This window comes from Lampris incognitus, chromosome 2 (genome assembly GCF_029633865.1).
Source record: "Lampris incognitus isolate fLamInc1 chromosome 2, fLamInc1.hap2, whole genome shotgun sequence".
In the NCBI taxonomy this organism is placed as follows: Eukaryota; Metazoa; Chordata; class Actinopteri; order Lampriformes; family Lampridae; genus Lampris; species Lampris incognitus.
Window position 1 is genome coordinate 39,959,837 of NC_079212.1, and position 24,700 is coordinate 39,984,536.

Below are 24,700 nucleotides of genomic sequence, written 5' to 3' on the forward strand. Positions count from 1 at the left end.
TGTTCTTCTATACATCAGTGACTAGGGAGGGAAACATTTTAGAAAAAGGAGTTCGCTTTGTTCTGAATCAGCGGATCAGCGCGAACCGATGGCAGCCTAAGCCTAACCTCTCCTGACCATGCCCAGAACCGCTATCTCGACAGGACACCGGCCCAACCCCAGCTGGTGAAGCAGCACCGGAGATTTGGAGGTAGTCCGACGTCAATGGGCGGAAGCTAAAAGCAGATTTACGACCTGTCACTCAGAGGTGCATCTCCACGCCCCCGGGTTTTAGTGATACACCCTGTTCTTCCACCTCCCTTTCCACTCCACAAAGCCGCACTTTCAAGAGTGTGTACTAGGCTGAGACAAATTGAAAGCACATATTGAATCACCCCTTTAAATAAATGTTTTTGAATTTGCAAGCTCAAACACCATAGACTTTTAACATTAGATTAGCTCATGGGTCCATACAAGCTCAAAGCAAATGCTGATGAGAGAGACCCAAATTATTTACCAATATCAACCAATCTTTTTTTTTTATGTGGATTTTTCCCCCCTTTTTCTCCCCAGTTGTACCCGGCCAATTACCCCACTCTTCCGAGCCGTCCTGGTCGCTGCTCCACCCCCTCTGCTGATCCAGGGAGGGCTGCAGACTACCACATGCTTTCTCCGATACACGTGGAGTCACCAGCCGCTTCTTTTCACCTGACAGTGAGGAGTTTCACCAGGGGGACATAGCACGTGTAAGGATCACGCTATTCCCCCCAGTTCCCCCTCCCCCCCGGAACAGGTGCCCTGACCAACCAGAGGAGGCGCTAGTGCAGCGACCAAGACACATACCCACATCCGGCTTCCCGCCCGCAGACACGGCCAATTGTGTCTGTAGGGACGCCCGACCAAGCCGGAGGTAACACAGGGATTCGATCCGGTGATCCCCATGTTGGTAGGCAACGGAATAGACCGCTATGCTACCCGGACACCCCAAACATCATACACCTTTAACATTAGATTTAACATTAGATTAGCTCATGGGTCCCAAATGAGAGACCCAAATTTTGTCCCAAATGAGAGACCCAAATCATTACCAATATCAAATGAATCAGAATACTCGTGGTGAATACATACTTCATCAAATCTACAGTTTTTGCAGGGTCAATAAGCTGAGTTTCTATTGATGGTATGGAGAATATGCTGTACACCTGTCTATACTGAGGCACTTTTGACATATAGAGAGCCTATAAGCATTGCAAAGATTTGAGCTTTCATCCGTAGCACTAACGTTCAACGGCTTGCAGCATGATTGCCGCGTGCCTACATGTTTTCAAACCAAAGGAAAGGGAAAGAGCTGCGATAGAGGGGATGGAGGCCTCGGGTGGGGGTGGGGGGGGTGCACGCATTAGATCCTACTCATAGTCTTCCTGTCTCTGAGGCCGCAGCAGGACACTGTGGTAGTTTTTGATGCAAGAGAAGGCGATGGGGGGGATGAGACGGCGCTGAATCAGGTTGTACTCAAGGTGAACAGAGACCAGGGGCGAGTCTTCACTGGCGCGCGTGTCACACAGGGCGTTCATCGGAACATAGCTGCGGAGAGGGCACAGACGTTGTTTAAAAGAAGGGCAGCAGTCATGGGTCCAATAATAGATCACACATTTATTTACCTTGACGACCGAAAGCACAAGGGTCTCATTTGAGACATTTCCTTGTGGAACTTCTTCCCTTGCTCCATACCGGGAGACGTCTGAGTTGTAGTTTCTTTGGACTAATGTTTCACATTTTACATTCATGAATGGAACTGTTTCAGTAACGGTCAGTCATCCCTTTAGCCGGGGACAGTTTGTATATTTTGGTTTCTGAGCTGCTAGATGGCCCATTTCAAGCCAGAGGTGCGAGCTGGGCCTTTATCCTACTGTTGTTGAGACCCGCGGCAGGACCAGAACGTGCTGTGTGCAATAGTTCTGAGTTCAATATAAGCCCCAGTGGTGGTTCTGAGATGCCAGTACTTAATTTTGAGTTTTCTATTGTTATCGTCAACCTAACTAAACAAAGCGTCTATGATGGAGGGTCTCCTTTATTACCCCAATAACACGCCCTCTCTTGCCCTCCTCTTTGTGTGCATCCGCTTATGTGGAGTGACTTAAATAAACAATACAAAGCCACAGCTTGTGTATGTACATTTGTGGGTGGCGACATGTTTGACCGTGTTATGAGTTGGACCAAGTTTGCCTTTACTTCAAGTTTACAAGTGGCTACTTAATCCCTAAGACACGTTTATATGACATTTATATACAATGCCCTCCAAAAGTATGGGAACAGCAAGGTCCGTTTGTTTAGATTTGCTATATACTTAACATGTGAATACTGCAGGAGACGGGAGATCAGAACGCCGTCCTGTATTTCTTGGTGTTTACATGCAGGTCATATTTTATGATACAAGAGCAAAGCGCCTCCACTTTTCAGACCCCTGTTTTTGAGCAAAAGTGTGGGAGCAACTCAGTGTTCCCCCCCCCGCCCCCTTTTCCTCCCAAATTGCATCCGGCCAATTACCCCACTCTTCTGAGCCATCCAGGTCGCTGCTCCACCCCCTCTGCTGATCCGGGGAGGGCTGCAGACTACCACATGCCTCCTCCGATACATGTGGGGTCGCCAGCTGCTTCTTTTCACCTGACTGAGGAGTTTCGCCAGGGGTACGTAGCATGTGGGAGGATCACGCTATTCCCCACGGTTCCCCCTCCCCCCTTGAAAAGGTGCCCCGACCGACCAGAGGAGGCGCTAGTGCAGCGACCAGGACACACACCCACACCCGGTTTCCCACCCGCAGACATGGCCAATTGTGTCTGTAGGGATGCCCGACCAAGCTGGAGGTAACACTGGGATTCGAACCAGCGATCCCCGTGTTGGCTGATGAGTGTTCTTTGTTGATTTTGCAAACATATAAACCTGAGAAAGTCTGGTCTTGGTTTTAGGCCCAGCTTTCACCTATGGAGACTGCATTTGCAGAAAGCTAAGCCAAAAAGACAAAAAGGGGGGCTATGCTCTGCGTGTAAAAACCATGAAGTTCAAGCTGACATTCTGATCTCTTGTCTAATGTTCATCTTTTGGTCTCAAACCCAAATGTCTTAAATACCTAGCAAAACCAAACAAACTGGCCTTCCTCTGCTCATAGCTTTTGGAGGGCAGGCTACATGTGTGACACAAGAAGCTACATTGATTTAAAAATCAGAATAAAATGCACCTTTTTTGTTATGATCAACCAAGATTTTGTTAACCGCAAAGGGCCATAGCAATTTTGGGGATAATTTATTCAATGGCCAACTAATCCAACTAAACATGTAATGGTCTCGGTACAGTTAAGTAACACAACAGCATAAAAGCATCGAAACCACCATAAACACCATCGCACCACAGAAAATTATAGAAGGAAATTCTTAGAGAGAGAGAGAGAGGTAGGGTGTAAATGAATAAAGTAGAGGGGGGGAAATGCAAGAGAGAGAGAGAGAGAGACGTGGGGTGCATACACAGAGAGAGCTGCAGACAGACACTACCTGATGAGGTTGTGGTTGAGCCGGAGGAGCTGCAGGTTCTTCAGTTGGAGCAGGCCATGGGGGATGGACTGCAGCTGGTTGTGGTCCAACAGCAGCTCCGACAGAGAAGTTGTCAGGCCTACGAAGGACACATCCTCAATGCCGTCGTCCCGTAGCCTGTTGTGGGACAGGTGGATGGAGTCCAGGCCAGGCCGCATGTGGCCGAACACATAGCCGGGGATGCGCTCGATCTGGTTGTGATGCAGGGTAAGGCGGCGCAGGCGGGCAGGCAGAAATGACGGCACGTGCACCAGTTTGTTGTGGGATAGGTCCAGTGATTCCAGCTTCCTAAAAAGACCAGAAAGAAATGTCTATGATGAATAGGATGAACACAAGAGAGAAATGCTTTTTTTTTGTTCAATTACAAGTGATTTAAGACACATTATTATACAACACAGATGTCTTCTGTTATTACTATCACATAGCATGGTTCATTTTGGTTCAACAAAGTGAGCAGATTGCCCCTCCCTTTGGCATAACCTCTTTTTCTGTCTCCCTCTTTCTACTTAAAGCCTGTCCAAGGTTGGTTTATGTCCACTCTGCAGCCAGCCACATCAGCATGCCAGACAGCAGGCAATTCCCTCTCCACTATGTATTTTCTTTTTCTTTCTTTCTTTCTCTATGCTGTCAAGAACTTTGGTCAAACACATGACAACATGCTGAAATCTGTGTGAAAGCAATCACAAGTGAGCCAAAGATAATGTCATATTCATTTAATTGCAAAGTTTGACACACTGGCAGTGTCTGCTGGTTTCAAATTTTTTGGGGGGGGTTGCCTATCCGTAACTACGTGGATATATTGATAAAGTTATTCAGAAGTTACAGATTGTCTTTGCAAAACCTTTAATTTTTGCAGAAATCTAGTTCTACGCTGCACATACACCTCGTATGTGTGATTTTAAAATGCATATAAGCAACCATGTGCCATGCAGTGTGCCATGTACCTTGCAGTGCCGAGGGTACGTAGGTTTCCGTCTAATCAATCACGACACCAGCTGATTTGACTGGGCTCTACCTTATACAAGTACAAGTAAAATAAAAGTAAACTTGATTAATTATAGTGTAACGGTGGAAGACTAAAAGCCGTAAACTTCTGTTTTTTCTGCTCTTGGCACTGCATGGCACGTGGTTGACAGTTATGCCTGATTTAAAGCAAGCATTTGGTCTTAGTGTACTGCATGTCCTTGAAAGAGCGAAACTCTGAAAAATAGTGATCAAACCTATTTTCAATGACTTTACATCTTACAAGGATACGACAGAAGGCTTTTTTTGTTTTGTTTTTCTCCAAAGGGGGGCAGTAGAGTATTGTTGAACAGCAGATGGGAAAAGAAGGCCACCGTCCTGTAAAGGAAGACTTGGTAATAGTGTCAAACAGTGACCTCTAGTGAGCCTTATTTGGTTACTGCACTTATCTTGCGTTTTTTGTTTTGGTCTGGCGTGTGTGTGTGTGTGTGTGTGTGTGTGTGTGTGTGTGTGTGTGTGTGTGTGTGTGTGTGTGTGTGTGTGTGTGTGTGTGTGTGTGCGTACATGTTTAGCCATCCTTGTGCGGACCAAATGTCCACACAAGGATAGCAAAACCTGACAAGCACGTACCTTGTGCGGATCTCTGAAAGGTCCGCACAAGGAAAAGGGCCCATTTTAGGGTTAGGACTTGGTTTTAGGGTTACGGTTAGAATAAGGGTTAGGGTAAGGTTAGGGTAAGGGTTAAGGTTTGGCATATAGTTTGTGTGGGTAAGGTTAGGGTTAAGGGCTACGAAATGAATGTAGTCAATGAGGAGTCCGCACAAGGATAGTGAGACACGACAGTGTGTGTGTGTGTGTGTGTGTGTGTGTGTGTGTGTGTGTGTGTGTGTGTGTGTGTGTGTGTGTGTGTGTGTGTGTGTGTGAGTGTGGGTGGGTGTGTGTGTGTGTGGGTGGGTGTGTGTGTGTGTGTGTGTTGAGTGGGAATAGAGAAGGGGTTGTGAAAGTGTGGAAGGAATTTTTTTTTCACGATGGCAAACAGAGGATAGCGTCCTAGCCTAGGAGGCATATATGACCTTGCGAGTGCTATCGCCATTGTAATATTAAATTCATCATAAATATTTTATAGGATTTCCTGAAATGGGAATATGTTAAAACTAAAAGGGAATTCACAAACGATGCTGCCTTTGCAGCATTTTTACTGTGCACGAAAATGACGACTTTTCCCCTCTATTTTGGTCAAACATGAAGATTTCAGGCTCTGGAAATTGCCAGCTCCAAAGTGTGAAGGGTGGTGCACTGAGAGAGAGAGAGAGAGAGAGAGAGAGAGAGAGAGAGAGAGAGAGAGAGAGAGAGAGAGAGAGAGAGAGAGAGAGAGAGAGAGAGAGAGAGAGAGAGAGAGAGAGAGAGAGAGAGAGAGAGAGAGAGAGAGAGAGAGAGAGAGAGAGAGAGAGAGAGAGAGCCTTGTTGAGGAAGCTCCACCTGCTGGTTTCTAGATCTTACCTTTAAAGAGGTACTAATTGGGTTTCAGTGGAGCAAATCAATTTATTAGGAGAAGCAACCTTCTCAAAATCAGTGTCCCTGTCAGTGCCAAGTCAATTTGATGGTTTACCCTCAAAATCAGAATATTTTTGTTGTTTGTTGCAAACTGTACCTTCTGTGCTCATCTTTCTCACTCACAGACTAAAACTTTTATCACTGTTTTTATTTGCCTGTAAGACCATTCTGAGAAGATTCCCTGTAATGTGTTCATTCAAACTTATATCTTTAAAAAAAACGTTGCAAGAATTTATTTTTCAAAGGTACCTGAAGTAGTTTTTGATATTTGTCTATATGGTCAGAACTGAGTCAGGTAGAAGACCTTCTCAAACACTATATCTTCTTTTTCCTTCATGAAATTAATTGCTAACCGCTATTGCTAACTGCTGTTTAGCAAACCCTTTCCTTTGCCAGTTCGCTATTAGATGTTTAAACAGCTGCCCTTTGAGCTCTTTCAGGGCAAGTTCTGCTGATTTCTAGTCTACTTTATTTTTGTACATCGTCGTCTGCTGCTTGTCTGCTTTCACTGATGCTGCTCTGTCTGGGATACTTGAGTACTTGAGATAACCCGGTGAATAAAAATAAACAGATAAATCATATATGACTGGAATAAGCATTGTGATCTCCAAGGATCTAAGGTGGGCACCCAACATAGACGCAATTATCAAAAAGGCCCAGCAGAGGGTGTACTTTCTGCGCCAGCTCAAGAAATTCAACCTGTCGTAGGAACTGCTGGTTCAGTTCTACACTGCAATAATCCAGTCTGTCCTCTGCACAGCCATCACTGTCTGGTTTGGTTCGGCCACCAAACAGGACAGGGACAGACTACAGCGGACATTTAAGTCTGCAGAGAAAATCACTGGTGCCGACCTGCCCTCCATTCAGGACTTATACACCTCCAGAGTCAGGAAACAGACAGGCAACATCACTGCAGACCCATCACACCCTGGACACGACCTGTTCCAACTCCTCCCCCCTGGTAGGCGCTACAGAGCACTGTGCCCCAAAACAACCAAATATAAAAACAGTTTCTTTCCACAGGATGTCATTCAAATGAATGTTTAACACTGTAAAAATAAATCCAACCATTTTGTATATACTGTACTGTACATTTTATGTATACTGGTACGCTCCGTTGTGTAGATCTATCTCAGGCATGTATGTAAGTAACCTGCTAACATCTATTTCAACATCTCTGATATATTCTCTGCACCATTGCACTTTATCACCTCTTATTTCACCTGTATACAGTCAATCCTTGTGTGTATATCTGAAGATATACGTTGTGTTGTTGTGTTGTTATTCTATGTTAAGTGCCCTGAGAGAGCCACACAACCGGAGTCAGATTCCATGTGTGTGCAAACTTACATGGCCAATAAACAGGATTCTGAGTCTGATTCTGAGTGATGTACTGACTTACAGCAGGTGTATCCAGGCTCGTGGAGCTATGCGATCCTCACGGATATGGTTGTGGCTGAGGTCCAGCACTCTCAGACTGACGGTCTTGTTGAGGACACCAGCATGCACCACCTCAATTTTGTTGTCCGACAAGTGAAGTTCCTGCAACCAAAAAGGGGAAGGCTATATGTTCACACTGTGGCTTCCTCCTACTGAAATGGACAAGGCTTGTTGTGTTTCCCTCAACATGCAGCACACATATTATATGTAGAATAATTCACTTTAATCTAGCCTGTGGTGTGGAGACAAAGCAAGAGAGGCAGGATCGAGATGGTTTGGACATGTGTGGAGGAGAGATGCTGGGTATATTGGGAGAAGGATGCTTAATATGGAGCTGCCAGGGTAGAGGAAAAGAAGAAGGCCAAAGAGGAGGTTTATGGACGTGGTGAGGGAGGACATGCAGGTGGCTGGTGTGACAGAGGAAGATGCAGAATGACAGGAAGAGATGGAAACGGATGAGCCACTGTGGCGACCCCTAACGGGAGCAGCCGAATGTAGTAGTAGTAGTAATAGCAGTAGTAGTAGTAGTAATAGTAGTAGTAGTAGTATTAGTAGTAGTAATAGTAGAAGTAGTAGCATGTAGCCTGTGGCAGGAAATCCTGATAGTGAACTGCGCTGTCCTACACTTAATCAAGCAGAAGCCAGACCGGCCATCTACTAGAATTGTGCTGCATAGGACAACGTAAACAGAACTCAATTTAATTCCTTTTTCATCTTTTTGTCTTTTTAAACTCCTTAATCCTTCATGCTGTGGCTTCACATGGAAACAACAGACTGGAGAGAAGCAGACCCATATGAAAATGGACTATAGTACAACCATACAAAACAAATCAGTCATATAGTTGTTTTTTTTTTTGCATCATATTACTTTACAATTGCTATGGTGCTATTGTGTTTGTACAATAATGTGACAAAAAGTGAGGTTACTGTAGTCCATTTTAATATGGGTACATTGCAGTTGAACTCGGGAATTGTGAAAGTATCAGTGCTGGGATTTTTCAGCCACGATGGCATGTCTCATTTCCGCTGTGTACCTGAAGGGAAATGGGCAGGCCAGACGGGATGGCGCGGAACTTGTTGTCCTCCAGGCGAAGGTAAATGAGCTTCTTCAGAGGACGGAAAGTCAGCGGGGACACGTTTCCATCATGAAAGTAGTTGTCCTCCAGTTCCAATGTCAGAAGTTTAGACAAACCTGTGGACAGTTGAAATTAACATGTTTGTTACATAGCAGTTATGAAACACTGTGAATGACCCCAGAAAATAATAAATACTATTCAAATGCACGCTGGTTGCTTAGTCCTGACAGACCCGATTGGTTGGATTTGCATTTGGTTTCGTGTGAGAAGAGCTCTCCCAGTTCCCAATCCTATCTTTTATACGGTACTTACATACTGGTCCTCAATTTATGTGCACTACGATTATGATTATGATTATGATTATAATTTATAAATCACCGTGCACATCTTCATTGAATAACGTACCTTGATGTTGTTTTGCTTGCAGCAGACTGCAAACATCATATGCTAAACTGAATGAAGGGCTAAAAAGATCTCTTTTTCAGAGATCCTGTGTCTTTCATAAAAGAAATCCCAAAGACGACACCCCAAGATGAGGGAGGTGAGCCATCTGACCTTTGAAAGTGCTGGGCGTAAGACCACGGAGTTTGTTGTCATTCATTTTCAGCTCCACAAGAGAGGATGGGAGGAACGCCGGGACTTTGGTGAGATTGTTGCCGTCCAAAATCAGCCTCCTCAGTTTAGTCAGATTCTGTAACAAACAAGCCACCACCCACTCAGATTATCTCATTCTTACATAAGACTCCCCTACTCCTTTCTTTTATTGTCTTTCTTTTAACATTAAATCCAGCTTCTTTAAAACTCTCAATTTCATATATTTGGCTTTTATTTATTTTCCCCCTTTTTCTCCCTAGTTGTACTTGACCAATTACCCCACTCTTCCGAGCTGTCCCGGTCGCTGCTCCACCCCCTCAGCTGACCCGGGGAGGGCTGAAGACTACCACATGCCTCCTCCGATACATGTGGAATCGCCAGCCGCTTCTTTTCACCAGACAGTGAGGAGTTTCGCCAGGGGGGTGTAGCATGTGGGAGGATCACCCTATTCCCCCCAGTTTCCCCTCCCCCCTGAACAGGTGCCCCGACCGACCGGAGGAGGCGCTAATGCAGCGACCAGGACACAAACCCACATCCAGCTTCCCCTTCAGGGATGCCTGACCAAACCGGAGGTAACGCGGGGATTCGAACCGGAGATCTCCATGTTGGTAGGCAACGGAATAGACTGCCACGCCACCCGGACACCCATATATTTACCATTTTAGATCAATGGCAACATAAAAGTTTTAATACCATACCATTATATTTTGCAACTATGTCAGTGAACTGCATTGTAATTGAACTTTTCCATGAGCATATCAAGTGCCCATTGAAAGGATGCTTTATGGTCTGCTAAGTTTGTTATTGCCTGTCTGTTTGCAGCCATTTCTTGGCTTTCCACCCCTGTGAGAGCAGATTAAAGACCAGGAGCCGGCAGAGTGCTGAACTGGGGGCCAAACGATTGTCCTGATCTTAGTTGTGGTTTCTCTGTTGACTGTAATAATCTCCTGCACTTCACTGCAACAGCTGGTGAAATTTACTGTATGGGTGCCATATTAAACTGGATCTCAGCCAGAAGACGGATGGGCTCCTCAAGAACACGGGTGTTGTGTCATTGAATGTATTTCATGTGTTTTCTACACAGTATCATAGCAGACCAATAACAGCTGTGCAGATGTGCCATGAGAATGGTCAATAAAACTCCCGTAACATGGGCTTGTTATGTGGAGGTGTACATTTTCGAGGGGCTCTGGCAGAGCATAAGACTTTGGCAGGACACAGCCAAGCACTTTGACAGGCAGTCAATAGAGCCAACCACAATATTTTGCCTCAGCAGCGCCAGGTTTTATCAAGACTGAGTGAGCATTTTCAGCTTCAGTCCTACTCAACATGTTTTTGACAACTATGGTGAAAATCAAATGTCTCCAACCAAACGTGGGAGGGATTTGGATGGCCAAACAACATCACTGCTTCAAAAAATGTTCAAGTTGAAGATAGCTGTATGCTTTATCGATTTTTGGGAGACACAAATCTTATCGGAAGTACAACAAAAACTCTTAACTTCACGCCTTTAAACTGCTTGCTGGTGCTTTGTCAGACAGACCTGGAAGAGCGTTGGGCTGATGGAGGAGTCATCCAGCTTGTTCCTGCTCAGGTCCAGCCACTCCAGGTTTGGCAGGCCTGCCAGTGCCCTGGCAGGAATCTTACTGATCCTGTTGTCTGAAAAGACAAGGAGAGGAGAGAAGAGGAGATTACAGGAATCATTCACATCCCAAATGCAAAGGCGTCACAGATTTTATCCCACTTTAAATACTGTGTTCTAAGATTTAAGGTACAATCAGTAAAACAATTTCTCTCACAGAAAGATGGATGTGTAGGGACCCATAATTTTTTGGATGAACACTGGATTTCTAAAAGGCAAGGAGCCCTCTATATGTTTGTTTACCAAAATAAAGATTGCAAGCCAGAACACCGGTTTTAAAAGCTAGAAATCTCTGTTGCTGGCAAAGCGATTTGTATAGGTCAACATGGTATAGATTGACAACTCTTTCCAACCCCCCGATACATGATTCATCTTTGCTATGACAAAGTCAAAATTTTACTGATAGTGCCTTTAAAGTGGTTATCAGCAGTTTTAATCTACAACCCTTTTTCTAACATTTGATCAAACTCTTTCTACATCCCGACAGCAATCAAGTAAGTAGGTGCACTGAGAATAAGAGCTGGTCTCTGTGGCCACCCTAGGTGCGGAGACAGAACAGTTTCTCGGTACCCGCTCCTTATCAGCCAATCGGGAGAGTTCTCTGCAAGCTGTCACTCAGTTTTTGTGCGCTCACAAGGCTTTTAGGCAGAAGTCAGGGGATGGATTCTTTTGCAGTATGTTTTCAAAATATAGCTACAAAGCCATAGCTAATGTAGCTCTTGCTAACTTCTGTCCAGGATAGCTTACCACCACTTTAAATTTCCAAGTGTGATCTGTCCACTTCAGTCTGTCTAGCTTGCTGTTTGCCTTGTTCTCTGCCTGTCTTTTTACATGCCTCTTACTGTGTTACTTGTTTTATTTTTGTTTGTTTGTTTTTTTTTCCTGGTATGCAAAATATGGATGCCCATGTATTTGGTTGTGCCACTTTTAGTCTGTTAGCAATTCAGTCTCATTCTGCTTGTTTGTCACTCAGTCCGCAAGTCAGTATGTCAGTCAGTCTGTCTGTAAGTCACTGTTTTCAGCTGGTCAATATGTCAGTCAGTCTGTCATTTAGACAGTAAGGCAATTGTTTTAATCAGTCCTTCAGTCATTTAGTCTGTCTGCTCACCTGCCAGGTATAAAGTTTTTACCCCCTGGTCAGTGATGATGGGGAAGTGTGTCATGCCGGTGCTGCCGCAGGCTATCAGAGAGTCTGAGAGCAGACATCCGGGGGGCAATGACTCCATGAAGCTGGGCTTTTCGGGGAAAGTGACCACTGGGCGGCCTGCTGTGGCAGGCTTAACCACCTGTCTTCTAGCTGGCATCAGCGCAGGTCGTGGCATGGCTCTTGGAGTAGGTCGGGCTGTGACTTTCAGCAGGGGTGGTCCCACAATGTCATCATCAAAGTCGTCATCGTGATCGTCGTCGTAGTCGTCCTCATCTGACGTCTGGAAGGTGTCTTTCATTGACTTCACTGCAGGCATGGGCACACTCACTGGTGGTAGGGGAACATGCAGTCGATTTTCCCTGGTAGACAAGATAACTGATGCCTCCTGTTTCCTGTTCTTGACTGGTTGGGGTTTAATAATGACAGCAGGTGTAAGCTGTGGAAAATGAAAAAGTCCACATGAGAACGACATCGTCTGTGGAATTTGTGACAAGTATAAATATCTGTCCTACATTTCATTTAAGCTATTGACAAATGAGCCTGTCTGCTCCATGTCAGAACATTTTTCTGGATAAAACGAGAGTAGAATTTCTGGCTTAATTTTTACCCCCCTAATTTGAGTGTGAGAATGTTTTGAATTGGTTTTAACACTTTTCTTGGATGAAGATCTTGCCTACTACAGGTAGTCCCTGGGTTACGAACACCCGACTTACGAACGCCCGTAATTACAAACCGACCTCTGTACAGCCTATTATTTTTAAAAATCGAGTTACACACAATGGTTCGTACTAACGACGGACTACTTTGCGCAATCCTCAAAACACTGCGCGTTTAAGGCGGTTCGTCGGCCCGAGGAAGAACAACGCCACCCAGAACCTGGGGACTTCCTGTACAATACTGATTTTTTTCTGCCACTGCAAATTCCACCCATTTTATATTGTCAATGACCTCAGCAACACTTAAAATACATGAATATATAATTCCAAATGGATGTCCTGCTGGTTTAGTGGGCTTAGACAAATCTTTTTTTTTTGTAATTTCTACATTGGTGGTTTAAAGCTGAAAGTTGGGATTTTTCTCCGAATAGTTATTTTCAATCCATCTGAATCATGGAATCAGGTTACATAATACTAACTGGCATCTTTACCATGGTTGGAAACACTTTCCGCATACCTCTGTTGAAATGTTTGACCAGGTAGGACAAACACTGTTGCAATGGCTAACACATTCCGACTCAGACAGTAAAAAGGGTTGAAACGTGATGATGATGTAGTGATGTTTCTGCCGGACAGGTAATCTACCAATTCTACAATCAATATCACAGTACAACAGTGTTCCCATATAGTAGTTTGATGTAGTCTGTAAAAGATTAGATTGCCTGTTTTGGCTGGGTTTGAGGATGCCATTTTTACAAGGGTGGAGACTGTTTACAGCTGAACTGACGGCACACAAGTCACAAATGGCTGCTAACACTTGTTTATAGCCCTCTCCACTAGAGGAAGGGACAGACTGGGGCAATCACAGATTTCGTCTTTGAATATGTCTGATGACTTTGCATTTATGTTTTTAATGCTCTCTCTCTATATACCCCTGTCTCACTCTCTCTCGCTCTCCAACTGTCTTTCTCTTTTTTCATTCATTTTCAAGTATACAGCAAAAATGGTATAAGCTGACTGACTGACTGACTGACAGACAGACAAATACATAATGGCAACAGTAGTGACATGATAAGACGAAGTAGCCACAGTGTACTGGTGGTAAAACAACAGAAATCATGCTAAAATTGGCATTAGTTAGGCTAACAATAGCAGCAGTAATAGCAGGAAAAGCAGTGGCCGCAGTGAGGCTGTGACAACAGCAAAAATACCTGTGAAGGCGGTAGAAATAGCAGTACTTGTAGTGGGAATAGCGAGACAGTTATAGTGGTGGCAGTACTGAAAGTGACCAAGATATATAACCCACCCAGCCACAATGTCTTGATGCATGCTCAGTAATCCAGGTAAGAAAATCAAAGAAGGATGAATCAGTTCATCTGGATACAACATTTATTGACACAATGCTGGGACCGCAAACATTCCCCAATCCTCTGTGAATAGTACACATGGCCATTGTACCTCTAGTTAATGGTCACACCCGTATTTGCATATGAAACCAATCGTTGGTTTCGGTCGTTATGCCACTGTGTTGTTTATAAGGGTGGGGATACCTGCAGTCAGCTGAGACTGAAGAGGGCACTTAGCTGAGTGATGAAATGTATCTGTCAATGCAAGCTGTATCCAGATGAACTGACTCAACTTTCTTTGACCACCTACTCACCGTTTTTTGCTCCTTCCTCTTTTTGGCTTCCTGCCCTCCTGTCGCAACAGAGAGCTTGGCACTTCCTCCTCTTCTCTGGAAACTATTCCTCATCTCAGGGAACCTGTCTTTTTTGTCTCTATCGTCCGGCTTTGTTGTTGACACTGAGGAGGAAACGAATGTGGTAAGCAAAGGGGATTTCAGAGGTAAACAAATTGGAAAATCTGCACGGTATCTTTAATGTCCAGTCAAACTGTAGCTAGCCCATAAAGATAAATGATTGTGAGTAAAGCAGACATTATACAGCTTTATTCAGACACTGGCTGCTTTTTTTTTAGAAGTTGAGGGATTTGGGGATTTAAGTGAGGGTAACCACGCTCCCTGCTTCTACTCTAGATGGACAAAGCTTCGATTTAGTAATGGAAGAACAGTTTGTTTCTTAGGGAATCCGTCAGAGACATATCTCCACTAACATCTGTGGCTCACCAGTGAATTATCAAAAGCAAGCCTGTATTTTGATTTGCATGCTAAGGCCTGTGTTTTTGACGGGCTAGTTGTAGGTTTGCTTCAGCGCAGAGTTTGAATGTTTTGAGTGAGTATAGCTGGTACTGCAGGGGCAAATATGGAGAATGTTGCAAATGAATGAGGTTAATTGCAGGGCCGGCTCTACACTAATGGGCGACCGAAGCAAAATGTATAATTAAAGTGGGGTCTGCGGTGGTGTAGCGGTCTAAGCATCGGCTTTGTGTCGATGCAGTTGCCCACTGGGGACTGGGGTTCGCGCCCCGGTCTCGTCAGATCCGACTATGGCCGGACTCGATGAAGCAGCAATAATTGGCAACGCTGTCTTCGGGAGGGGGGCGGAGTCGGCTTGTGCTCGTCACATGAATGCGTCTCTGTGTGTGTCAGAAAAAGCAGTGGTTTGGTCTGGATTCGCCTTGTCACTGAAGTGGGGAGGCGTCTCCTTCGAGACTGCCAGCCGGAGAGATGCAGTTGGCGAACGCATGCATTACGAGGGTGGGTGTTTGAACTAAAATAGGGATCGGTTGGCCACTAAATTGGGAGAAATCAGAAATAAATTTAGGCAAAAAAAAGTATAATTAAAGTATCCAGTGCAAAGTTTAAAATTCATTCCTTTGTAATTTCGAGATTAATTTGAATAAAGGGATGTGTAAGACCATAGCCAGTTGCCTATTCAGCCTACGGGGAGCTTTGGCTAAGGGCAATGTGTAGAGAGAGCTGTGGTTAAGTGTGTAATATGTTGCATATATCCCTTTACTAAGTGTTCAAGTGTAAGCGGGGTGGGTGAGAAGTGAGAATAAAGCTGGAGACGGCCTGAAGTGCTCTGGCTGAAGTATGAGGACAAGTGTTATGTGTCTGCAACAATGCTCAGAGGATATGTGTATCATAGGGATCAAATCCCTAAGGATAAGTGGAAAGTGGTATAGGATGTGCTTTCAAAGTGATAATCACTTGAGGATAAGCACGTAACCCAAGACGTATGCAGATGGCACTAAGTCAGCTAAATGGTAAATGGTTTCCATTTATATAGCGCTTTTCTAGTCTACTGACCTCTCAAAGCCCTTTCCAGTGTACGCCTCACATTCATACACTGATGGTGGAGGCTGCCATGCAAGGTGCCAACCTGCTCACCAGGAGGAGTTAGGGGTTCAGTGTCTTGCTCGGGACACTTCGACACGCTCTCTGCAGGAGTCAGGGATCAAACCAGCGACCCTCTGATTACTAGACGACCCGCTCTACCTCCTGAGTCATGCTGCCCCCATACTAAAGGTAATAAGTGTGCGAGGACAAGCATGTGATGGGTGATGAGGAAGAGAAGCAAGCTTTATATGTAAGTAACTGGTGTACCTACCGGAACAGGGAACTGCATGGCATCTGACAGTCCCTTTCTGACACTGGCACACCGAGCAGGGCTGAGGAGACCACATGGCCCCGTCAAACAGAGCCATACCACCCACCCGGCACTGACCTTAGTGACACAAGCACACAACGTTGTTACAGTATGCTCAGACTGAAATTGAAAAACTTGCACAGAAAAAGCGTGTGACTCTCAGAAAACTGTGAGACCAAAAAGTGCACGGGGTCATCGTGGAGCATACAAGAAAAAGGTGAATTCACAAAGTCCTTAAAGGGGATTCGTACACATACTGTGAGGACAGAGGTTAAATGGGTTTCTTTTTTCCCCTCAGAGTCAACTCACCGGGCAGGAAACTGTCATTCTGTATAGGTGCTCTTGTGTTGACCCTCAATTTGGATCCTTCGGGCTTCTCTCCTCTTCTGCCGACTCTCCCTTCAGTGAGCCAGGCCACTGCAAAGATACACAGGTAACGGAGCCACAGGCTGGACATGGTCAGCCTTACCTCTGCCTACTGGAGCTGGAGAAAATGGGAGTCTTACAAGCAAGTGTGAGGAATCCAGATTCCTGAGGGACTCTCTTATAGCCACAAGATTCTTGGACCAGGCCAAAAAAAAGTGGCCAAACGTGGGAGAAGGAAGGAGGAGGGAGGAAGCAGGAGGAGGGATAAGGGGGTTTGGTTCATTTGGAACAAAGGCCTTCATTCATTCGTCTTATAGCGTATCCACCTTCGCCAACCCACCCTCCGTCACAGCACACATAAGCATGCACATACACACCTTTTTTCCACCATCCCTGGGTCCAGTCCAACATCCTAAAGGAGGCTGAGTACTCAAATGCTTATCGGGGGTCAAATTTTACAGCGACGTCAAGCTACTGCTTGGACCCTACCCTCTCTATCTTTCTCGATCTCTCTCGCTCTCGCTCCCTCGCTCTCTTATTTCCTTTTACACCCCCTACTGTCTGTCTCTTGGCCCCTCTAAAAACACAAACAAACAAACAAAGCCAGATAAATAACCTGCAGCCTTTTTTGCTGGTACACTTAAGTGCACAAGAGATGGAGGAGAAAACATGGCCACCCCCTGGTAGGAGTCCTGTTTGCATGAAAGCCTGCTTTGTGCCCAACCCTGACGAGCGAGACAGGGGGGAGACACAGTGACCACACTCCTGAGAAATTCTTCAAGTGTTTTAAGACCCTCTTCAACCACATACACCCTGTTCTCTGTAATCACTGACATCCCTCTCCCGCATTAACACAGAGGATGCATGCATGCTCATGTGTCACCATTTACACTTGCTACTTGCCCTGGCATGCGGTCCGCCTCAGTACGGCAAACTTTACTTAAACATAGAACTTTGCTTCTTAAGTTAAACATGCCAGTTCATAGAGTCCAGTGTGTTTGCCGAAGCTGTTTCTGAAATCCTGGGTGTTCAATTTATTTTTCAGACATGGCTTTCAAATAGTGTCGCATAATTTATTTATTTTTTAATTTGATAGTTTATTAATCCCCGCGCGGAAATTCCTCTCTGCATTTAACCCATCCTAGCCATGTAGCTAGGAGCAGTGGGCAGCCGCCGAGCAGCGCCCGGGGACCAGCTCCAGCTCATCATGCCATGCCTCTGTCTGGGACCCAGACAGGAGTATTAACCCTAACATGCATGCCTATGGTGGGAGGAAACAGGAGCACCTGGAGAAAACCCACCGCAGACACGGGGAGAACATGCAAACTCCACAGAGGACGACCTGGGATAACCCCCAAGGTTGGACAACCCCGAGGTTCGAACCCAGGACCTTCTTGCTGTGAGGCGACAGCACTAACCACTGGGCCACCCTGCCGCCCACCTGCTACCACCATGGTTTCAACATCCTGTTTTCGAAGTTTCAAAAGATGCCCGTTGAACACAAATTGCATCGTGGGAGCAAATATTAACAACTCCTACAACCTTTCGTCATCCTGAGGACAGACTGTTCTGGTCGACCTGTGGCCGACATGAATTTATTATTGAAGTGTGTGGGGGGGGCTGAACATCCGAGAATGGAAACAGCTCCGGTGTGTAATTGCTTTGCATGAATCAAATTGGGTGAAAGGTTGATCGACCTGGCCTTCCACATGTCAGCTTACTTTATTCAATTCACCACTTGCCACTGTTGCAGATTAACAGTTTGATGGTTTAAGTCAATTAATTAATTAATTAATTAATTAATTAATTAATTAATTGGTGGTCAATGTAGCGAATTCAGGGGCAACCAGGAAATGAGCCCAGGTTGCCTGCACCAGGGCCGACTGCACTAACCAGTCAACTAAAGGGTCCGACCCATCTGTGGTCGTGACACCACCCTCCTCCTTCGGGAAAGCATGTCCCCACGCTTCAGCATACCAGCTCCCTCACACCTCTGGACCCACGTGCTTCTGATGGCCTCACGGTCTCACCATCCCACTTCTGACACCAATGTAGGTTGAACTTAAATGTGGACCATGAAGAGGAAACTGTGGGCGTTAATCAAGAACTTCGACTCTTAATTCATTTCAAGATCCAGAATGTGTTCGTCAAACTTTTAACACTATCTAATCCAGTGTGCCCTTTAAAGGACTAAATACAGATGGTAAATTACTCTTTATTCCAAAATATTTGCCTTTTTTTTTCTTTTTTTTTAAATCGTCTCTTTTGACAGACTACCATTTGCCTCTAGGGGTTCCTAGATAGCTGTGAAGTAATCTGAGAGCTTGCTGAGATGCAGTTGGAGGTCACTCGTGCCAACAGAGACCGGAGGTCTACCAATCCGTGAACCATGGCCTTCTGTAATGCTGCTGGACAATGGCAGGTGCTGTCCGTCACTCCCACATAGTGTTAGCTGTAAAGATTTATAGCCATATCACCCACTCAGACCCCACCCACCCACCCACCACCAGCACCAACAGCCACCGCCCCCTTTGTTGGTGCAGACATACTATTTCCAGTCAAGGGCATACATTTTTAAATAGCTTAATCTGTGTATGTATTGTTGCCGGTGTAAAAATGTCTCAGTGGGGGAAGTGTTGCACTCTTTTCAATTAGGACGGCTAATGAAAAATATTCCATAAATATGGAAACCAAACACGCCAGTGCCTCGGTCGCAGCCTCGTTGTGGCGGTTGACCTTGAAATTGCTGCAATAGATAAAAACAGCTTACGTGTTTACGATGAAATGGATATGGTTGACCTAACAAGCGTTCTCTGTAATGCTATTGAAATACTTTTTCCTTCTTTTTTTTCTGTATTTGGAGCTGTGAAACGCAGTGCGCCGTAGACCGGGCTTCTGTCAACAAGTTTTCCCACTCAGACTGCACCACATCTCCCTTATCAGCCGACATCTGCGTATTTAGCCGATAATGCCAAATAACAGATGCAGATCACGTACGACTAATGATATTCCCATACAGACAATAACAGGCCTGCTTTATCAGTAGCGGCCAGGGCCACTCCGGGTCATCTCCCTGTCCGTCTGAAAAAATAAGGAAAAGCAGTATACCAAGAAAAACAGGTATCGGCTCATTAAAGAGAGCTACACCTTGCTGGAGATGGAGAATGGTGGGTCTCCCAGTCACTCCGGTGGCTCGAGCCCAGAGACAATGTCACCAATTTAGGTGCTGCTGCCAATGTATCGCTATTGTTGGACCATCTCTGTTCTCCCTCTATTTATAGATCTCTCCCCCCTCCCTCCCGTCTCTCTCACTCTCTCCACATCACATTTAAATGACGTATGGTGTCCCCAAAGTTTTTTTTTATTTTTTTATTTTTACTGACACACTCCCCCAACAATAAAGACGGAGGCAGGTACTGCTGAAAGCCTTTGTCCCGTCTCAGTGCACAGAAGCAACAGTGTGTCTGTGTGTATGTGTGTGTGTGTGTAAGACACAAAGACAGACCCGCAGCCATGGATGATGTATATAAAGCAGCGGTGAGTACAACTAAGTTCTAAGTCCGAGGTTCGGCACATCTGATTTATTTACTGACGTGACAAGACTTGGGCTTTGCATGCAGCTCCCAGAGAGACTGGTCAAAATGTGTGTGTTTTGTGAAGCATGCAGCCCTGCTCTGCAGTGTGAAATGACATTGGTGCTCTCTGTCGGTACATGGATACCTGTTGAAGACTGGATATGAGTCAAAGTGGCCAGCGATCATGACAGACATGTTAACTCCAGGATGGATCTTATGACGGCTATTCTGCAACTCCGTTAAGCAAACAGACGGGCAGCACAGGCGCCCCGGTTTGACTGATTTTGTCATCTGTCCACAGATGAGTCACAGTACTTAGCGTGGATCATGTCTTGGATCCATCAATCTGTTTTTTTTTTAATTTGGTAGAATACATTGTTTTCAAGAATTGCTTAGAGGGGGGAAAGTATTTTTTTATCTGGACTTTCTTCATAAGTACAGCTTGTAAAGGGATTAGTCGGCACCTTAAAGCTGAGTGGCCTGGTATAAATAGAAATATATAAAGTGTTTGAAGAGTCAGCGAGAGTTCACGCGTCATGTGGGCCACCTTTATATTGGGATACAACATCCTACATATCTTTGCTATTTCTTAAAGTTTTGCTGTCAAAAAAAAAACATAGGAAGCAACACATTTCAATATCCAAATGAGTTCGCACAAGTTTGTCTTGTGGGTTGCACATGTATTACACTGAATGTACCAGAAGATTATACAAGTAGTGTGTTAAGTTGAAATGCAGCTTATATATGTAAACCTGTATGTTTACACATTTTTCAGCATTGCTGGGTTCCTTTCATTCAAAAGCGGGCCGAAATAATAAAGGATTAACTGCACCGGCAGAAAGTTAAGTCGACCGATGTGTCTTCGTGCTGCATACATCAAACTGAGATGAACTGGGAAAAACCCAAGACGGAACGAAACCGTGACATTTCGAGCGGCGTAGCTGAGCGATGCCTCTCAAATGATGTCTGCAGAGGGTAGCTGAGATTTTTTGGCATCTCGCTGTCCGACAACAATAGAACAAAAGGACAGTTGCACAGTTAAGAAGGGACAGCTGCCGGCTCAGACAAATGGCCAACAGCGGAGCAGCACTGGTGTCAGAAATGTTCCCCCCACTGCCACGGGCCCACTCGACCCCCCCGCACAGCCCCGACCCCGGGCTGCTCCACCACACGACTAGAATAGCACGTGGAGAAAGCAACATGACATTTTAGTCATAGCACAGCGAGGGCCGAAAAGGCTTGAAGTGCCGGACTCCACAAGTCCTGGGCAAAGGAGTTCAAGGGGAGGGGACCGCGAGCTCGGGATTGATGGGACACTGACTGACTGACTGATTGACTGACTGGCTGACTGACTGACTGACTGACTGACTGACTGACTGGCTGACAGACTGGTGATACCATGTGAGAAAAACAGATATAAAGAAAGTGACCAGAAATGAAGAAGTCCACCATTCCCCTCAGAGTTTTTGAGCATTAATGCAAACATGGGTTCTTTAAAGTTAAATAAACAAAGAAAATTGTAATATAATGGATTTAAACTTCTTTTTTTGGTCTCTTCCTTCCTTTCAGGTTGAGAACTTGACAGAGGAGCAGAAAAATGGTGAGGTTCATAATGGTGGACAGTGAACAAAGAACCCCAAAGGCCCTCTGTTGATAGCTGATGTTTTAATATTTGAATGAAAAGTTGCCTTTTCGTGTTCTTTGTTCTACTCTTACTGTCCTACTGTTAATACTACTGCTTCCACTTCTACAAAGAAATACTTAAAATAAATAAATAAAATACTACAAAAAAATACTAATACTGCTACAAAAAATACAAAAAAGTACAAAAAAATGACAAAGATTGAGCTGGATTTAGGTGCAACAAACTGAGCCTGTTTAACTATTTTATTCTTAAAGGCAAAAAAAAGTTTTTATTCATCGTTCCTTTTGCATTCTCCTTTCATTATAAACAGAAAAGAAAGGTACTCACAATATGACAAAACTTCTATTTAAATTTTCTAATTCTATTTTTTCTCTATTTTATAAAAATAGTGATGCTTCCTACTAGCACTATTAAACATTTCAAAAATAACACAGAACACTATTTTATTAGCAATATTTTTCATGTTGTTAGACATCTCATGGAATTAAAGAATGAGGCTCTTCATTTCTATTCAGAAAACAACGAAGAACTTGTCTTACTGCACCTCTCCACACCTACAGTAATGGGTTCTCTATGGCTGTGCTCCTCTCTTAGAGTTCAAGGCTGCCTTCGACATCTTTATCCAGGATGCAGAGGACGGCTGCATCAGCACCAAAGAGTTGGGGAAGGTGATGAGGATGCTGGGGCAGAACCCAACCCCGGAGGAGTTACAGGAGATGATCGACGAGGTGGATGAGGACGGTATGTCAATAACACCCTTCATCACACTTCAGGTTCACATCGTTGCTCACCTGAGATGATTCATCATCACCAATCACTTTCCCTTAAAAATAACAATGCCAAATAAAAGCCTTCGCCATAATCTTCCATTTTGTCAATACCCGAACTTCATAATAACATTGTGTCTAGTATGAACCAAAGCAACTCATGTTTGTTTTTTTTTCCATGATGATTTCATGATGTGTGGTTGCAGGTAGCGGAACAGTAGACTTTGATGAGTTCCTAGTAATGATGGTACGCTGCATGAAAGAGGAGAGCAAAGGAAAATCGGAGGAGGAATTGGCCGAACTGTTCCGCATGTTTGACAAGTAAGCTTGATCAAAATGGCCATGAAAAAAAGTGCGGGCAGGCTGACAAACTGCTTTTTATATCACTGACACCAAGTAGGACCACTGAGCCAGGCTATTAATAGCAACGATCTGGGTCAGCCCAGGCATTAGAGGGCAGTTCAGTATAATAAAGGTTTCTACTTAAGCAGATGGTCAAAGAGTGTAAAGCTATAACTCACTGATTTTTTCCTTTTTTTTTTGTTTGTTAAGGAATGGAGATGGCTACATTGACTTAGAGGAGCTGAAGTCAATGCTGGAGTCTACTGGAGAGTCCATCACCGAGGATGACATTGAAGAGCTGATGAAGGATGGAGACAAAAACAATGACGGCAAAATTGATTATGATGGTATGAGAACAGGATGCAGTTGTTCAATATACTTTAACAGTCAATATAAAGGGCATTTCAGAGTAGGGCTTTTGGGATCAGATGGTCACAAAGACATCAGAAGCGGTGAAACGTAGCTCAGTTCTCCTAACCAAAAGGACAAGGTGGTATGCATCACACGATACATATCTTAAAGGTGACAATATTTTGCCATTGTGAGTGCCCACAACTTTTGGGGCAATAGTTTTATCATTTCTACATAGCCCAAAGGAAACTGTACTTAAAAACCACAAATAACTGAGTTGACAAAGTGGCCACCTGATTCAACAGTACATAAAAAGTTTTCAGGCAAGATGTTGACTCACCTTGTACATTATTTCTCACAGAATTCCTGGAGTTCATGAAGGGCGTTGAATAAACGATTTGCCAGGTACCTGGACGTCTCATACAGAAGCATCCTACCATTTGATCTTTGCTGGAACACATCTAATGTCATTCCCTAAATCAACACCCCCCCCCAACTCATGTATGAATGTATTGATGCACCATAACATCTGTTCTCAACTACCACGCAACAATCCAGCCCCATTGCATATGGACCTCCTTTACACAGAGACATTTGCCGGGTGAATTGATGGACTGCAAATTTATTTATCTGTTAATGTTAGCAAAATAAAAATAGCATATATTTTAACAAAATACAACATACTTTCAATAAAGAAAGATATTTACAATGTTTTTTGTGGGCTTTATTTTGTGATTTTTGAAAATACTTATTTGGGTGTAGCGACCAAGGTTCCCACATATCCTGGAAAACCTCAAACACCTAGAAATATTTAGACTTATTTTCCAGTCATGAAAAACGTCCAGAAAATGATAAAATGCATCAAATGTCCTGGAAATGTTATGAGGTTATTGAAAATTGTAAAGTTTGGTTATACATTTGTAATTTTTACCTGCTGAGATGACTTATTTTTGGCATAATATTTAGCTGAAATTCAATTCAATTTCAACTCAATTCAGACACAGCTCATGGGGGCCCATAGCACAATAAAAATAGTAGTAGAAGAAGAAGAAGAAGAAGAAGAAGAAGAAGAAGAAGAAGAAGAAGAAGAAGAAGAAGAAGAAGAAGAAGAAGAAGAAGAAGAAGAAGAAGAAGAAGAAGAAATAAAGAAAGAACAAGAAGAAGAAAAAGAGAGGGAAAAAAAGGAAAAATCCACAAATAAAACAAAAGACATTCCACAATGATGAGACATTTGCATACAGGCTGGAATGCCAATGGTTCCAAATTCTAGACGAAAACCTGATGGAACTTTGTTCAGGTTTGGTTAAGGCTGAAAATAATACTGTGTGCAGAATCAGATAACCTACACATCTAGATATAAGATTTCATATTACAGGGCAGGTGGGTACACCAAAATTAACAAACATTTGGCTTGCACTGCAGCTTCTTGGAGCTTTAAGCAGCAGTCTCATACTGTCATTATAAGCCA

General features: G+C 44.2%; 2 protein-coding genes across 2 annotated transcripts; one reads left to right on the plus strand and one right to left on the minus strand.

The window, feature by feature from the left end:
* Positions 1-1,370: 1,370 nt before the first annotated feature.
* Positions 1,371-16,643, minus strand: si:dkey-6n6.1 (uncharacterized protein LOC100170811 homolog). The gene is made up of 10 exons (XM_056299708.1): positions 16,496-16,643; positions 16,148-16,264; positions 14,296-14,438; positions 11,941-12,415; positions 10,734-10,849; positions 9,152-9,287; positions 8,555-8,712; positions 7,483-7,622; positions 3,525-3,851; positions 1,371-1,563 (listed from the first exon to the last, which is right to left on the minus strand). The coding sequence occupies exons 1-10, from the start codon at positions 16,641-16,643 to the stop codon at positions 1,386-1,388; spliced, it is 1,938 nt and encodes a 645-aa protein (XP_056155683.1). The 3' UTR covers positions 1,371-1,385.
* Positions 16,644-19,945: 3,302 nt separating this feature from the next.
* Positions 19,946-23,941, plus strand: tnnc1b (troponin C type 1b (slow)). Its single transcript, XM_056273687.1, has 6 exons — positions 19,946-20,089; positions 21,697-21,727; positions 22,367-22,513; positions 22,746-22,860; positions 23,092-23,228; positions 23,594-23,941. The coding sequence occupies exons 1-6, from the start codon at positions 20,066-20,068 to the stop codon at positions 23,623-23,625; spliced, it is 486 nt and encodes a 161-aa protein (XP_056129662.1). The 5' UTR covers positions 19,946-20,065; the 3' UTR covers positions 23,626-23,941.
* Positions 23,942-24,700: the final 759 nt, after the last annotated feature.

Coding starts and splice junctions, on each gene's coding strand:
- si:dkey-6n6.1 (XM_056299708.1), bottom strand. CDS start 16,643: ATGTCCAGCCTGTGGCTCCGTTACCTGTGTATCTTTGCAGTGGCCTGG. Junction 16,265..16,495: donor GAATGACAGTTTCCTGCCCG/GTGAGTTGACTC, acceptor TGTGTCACTAAG/GTCAGTGCCGGGTGGGTGGT. Junction 7,623..8,554: donor GCCTGCCCATTTCCCTTCAG/GTACACAGCGGA, acceptor TTTTGGTTGCAG/GAACTTCACTTGTCGGACAA.
- tnnc1b (XM_056273687.1), top strand. CDS start 20,066: ATGGATGATGTATATAAAGCAGCG. Junction 20,090..21,696: donor ATGATGTATATAAAGCAGCG/GTGAGTACAACT, acceptor CCTTCCTTTCAG/GTTGAGAACTTGACAGAGGA. Junction 22,861..23,091: donor CTGTTCCGCATGTTTGACAA/GTAAGCTTGATC, acceptor TTGTTTGTTAAG/GAATGGAGATGGCTACATTG.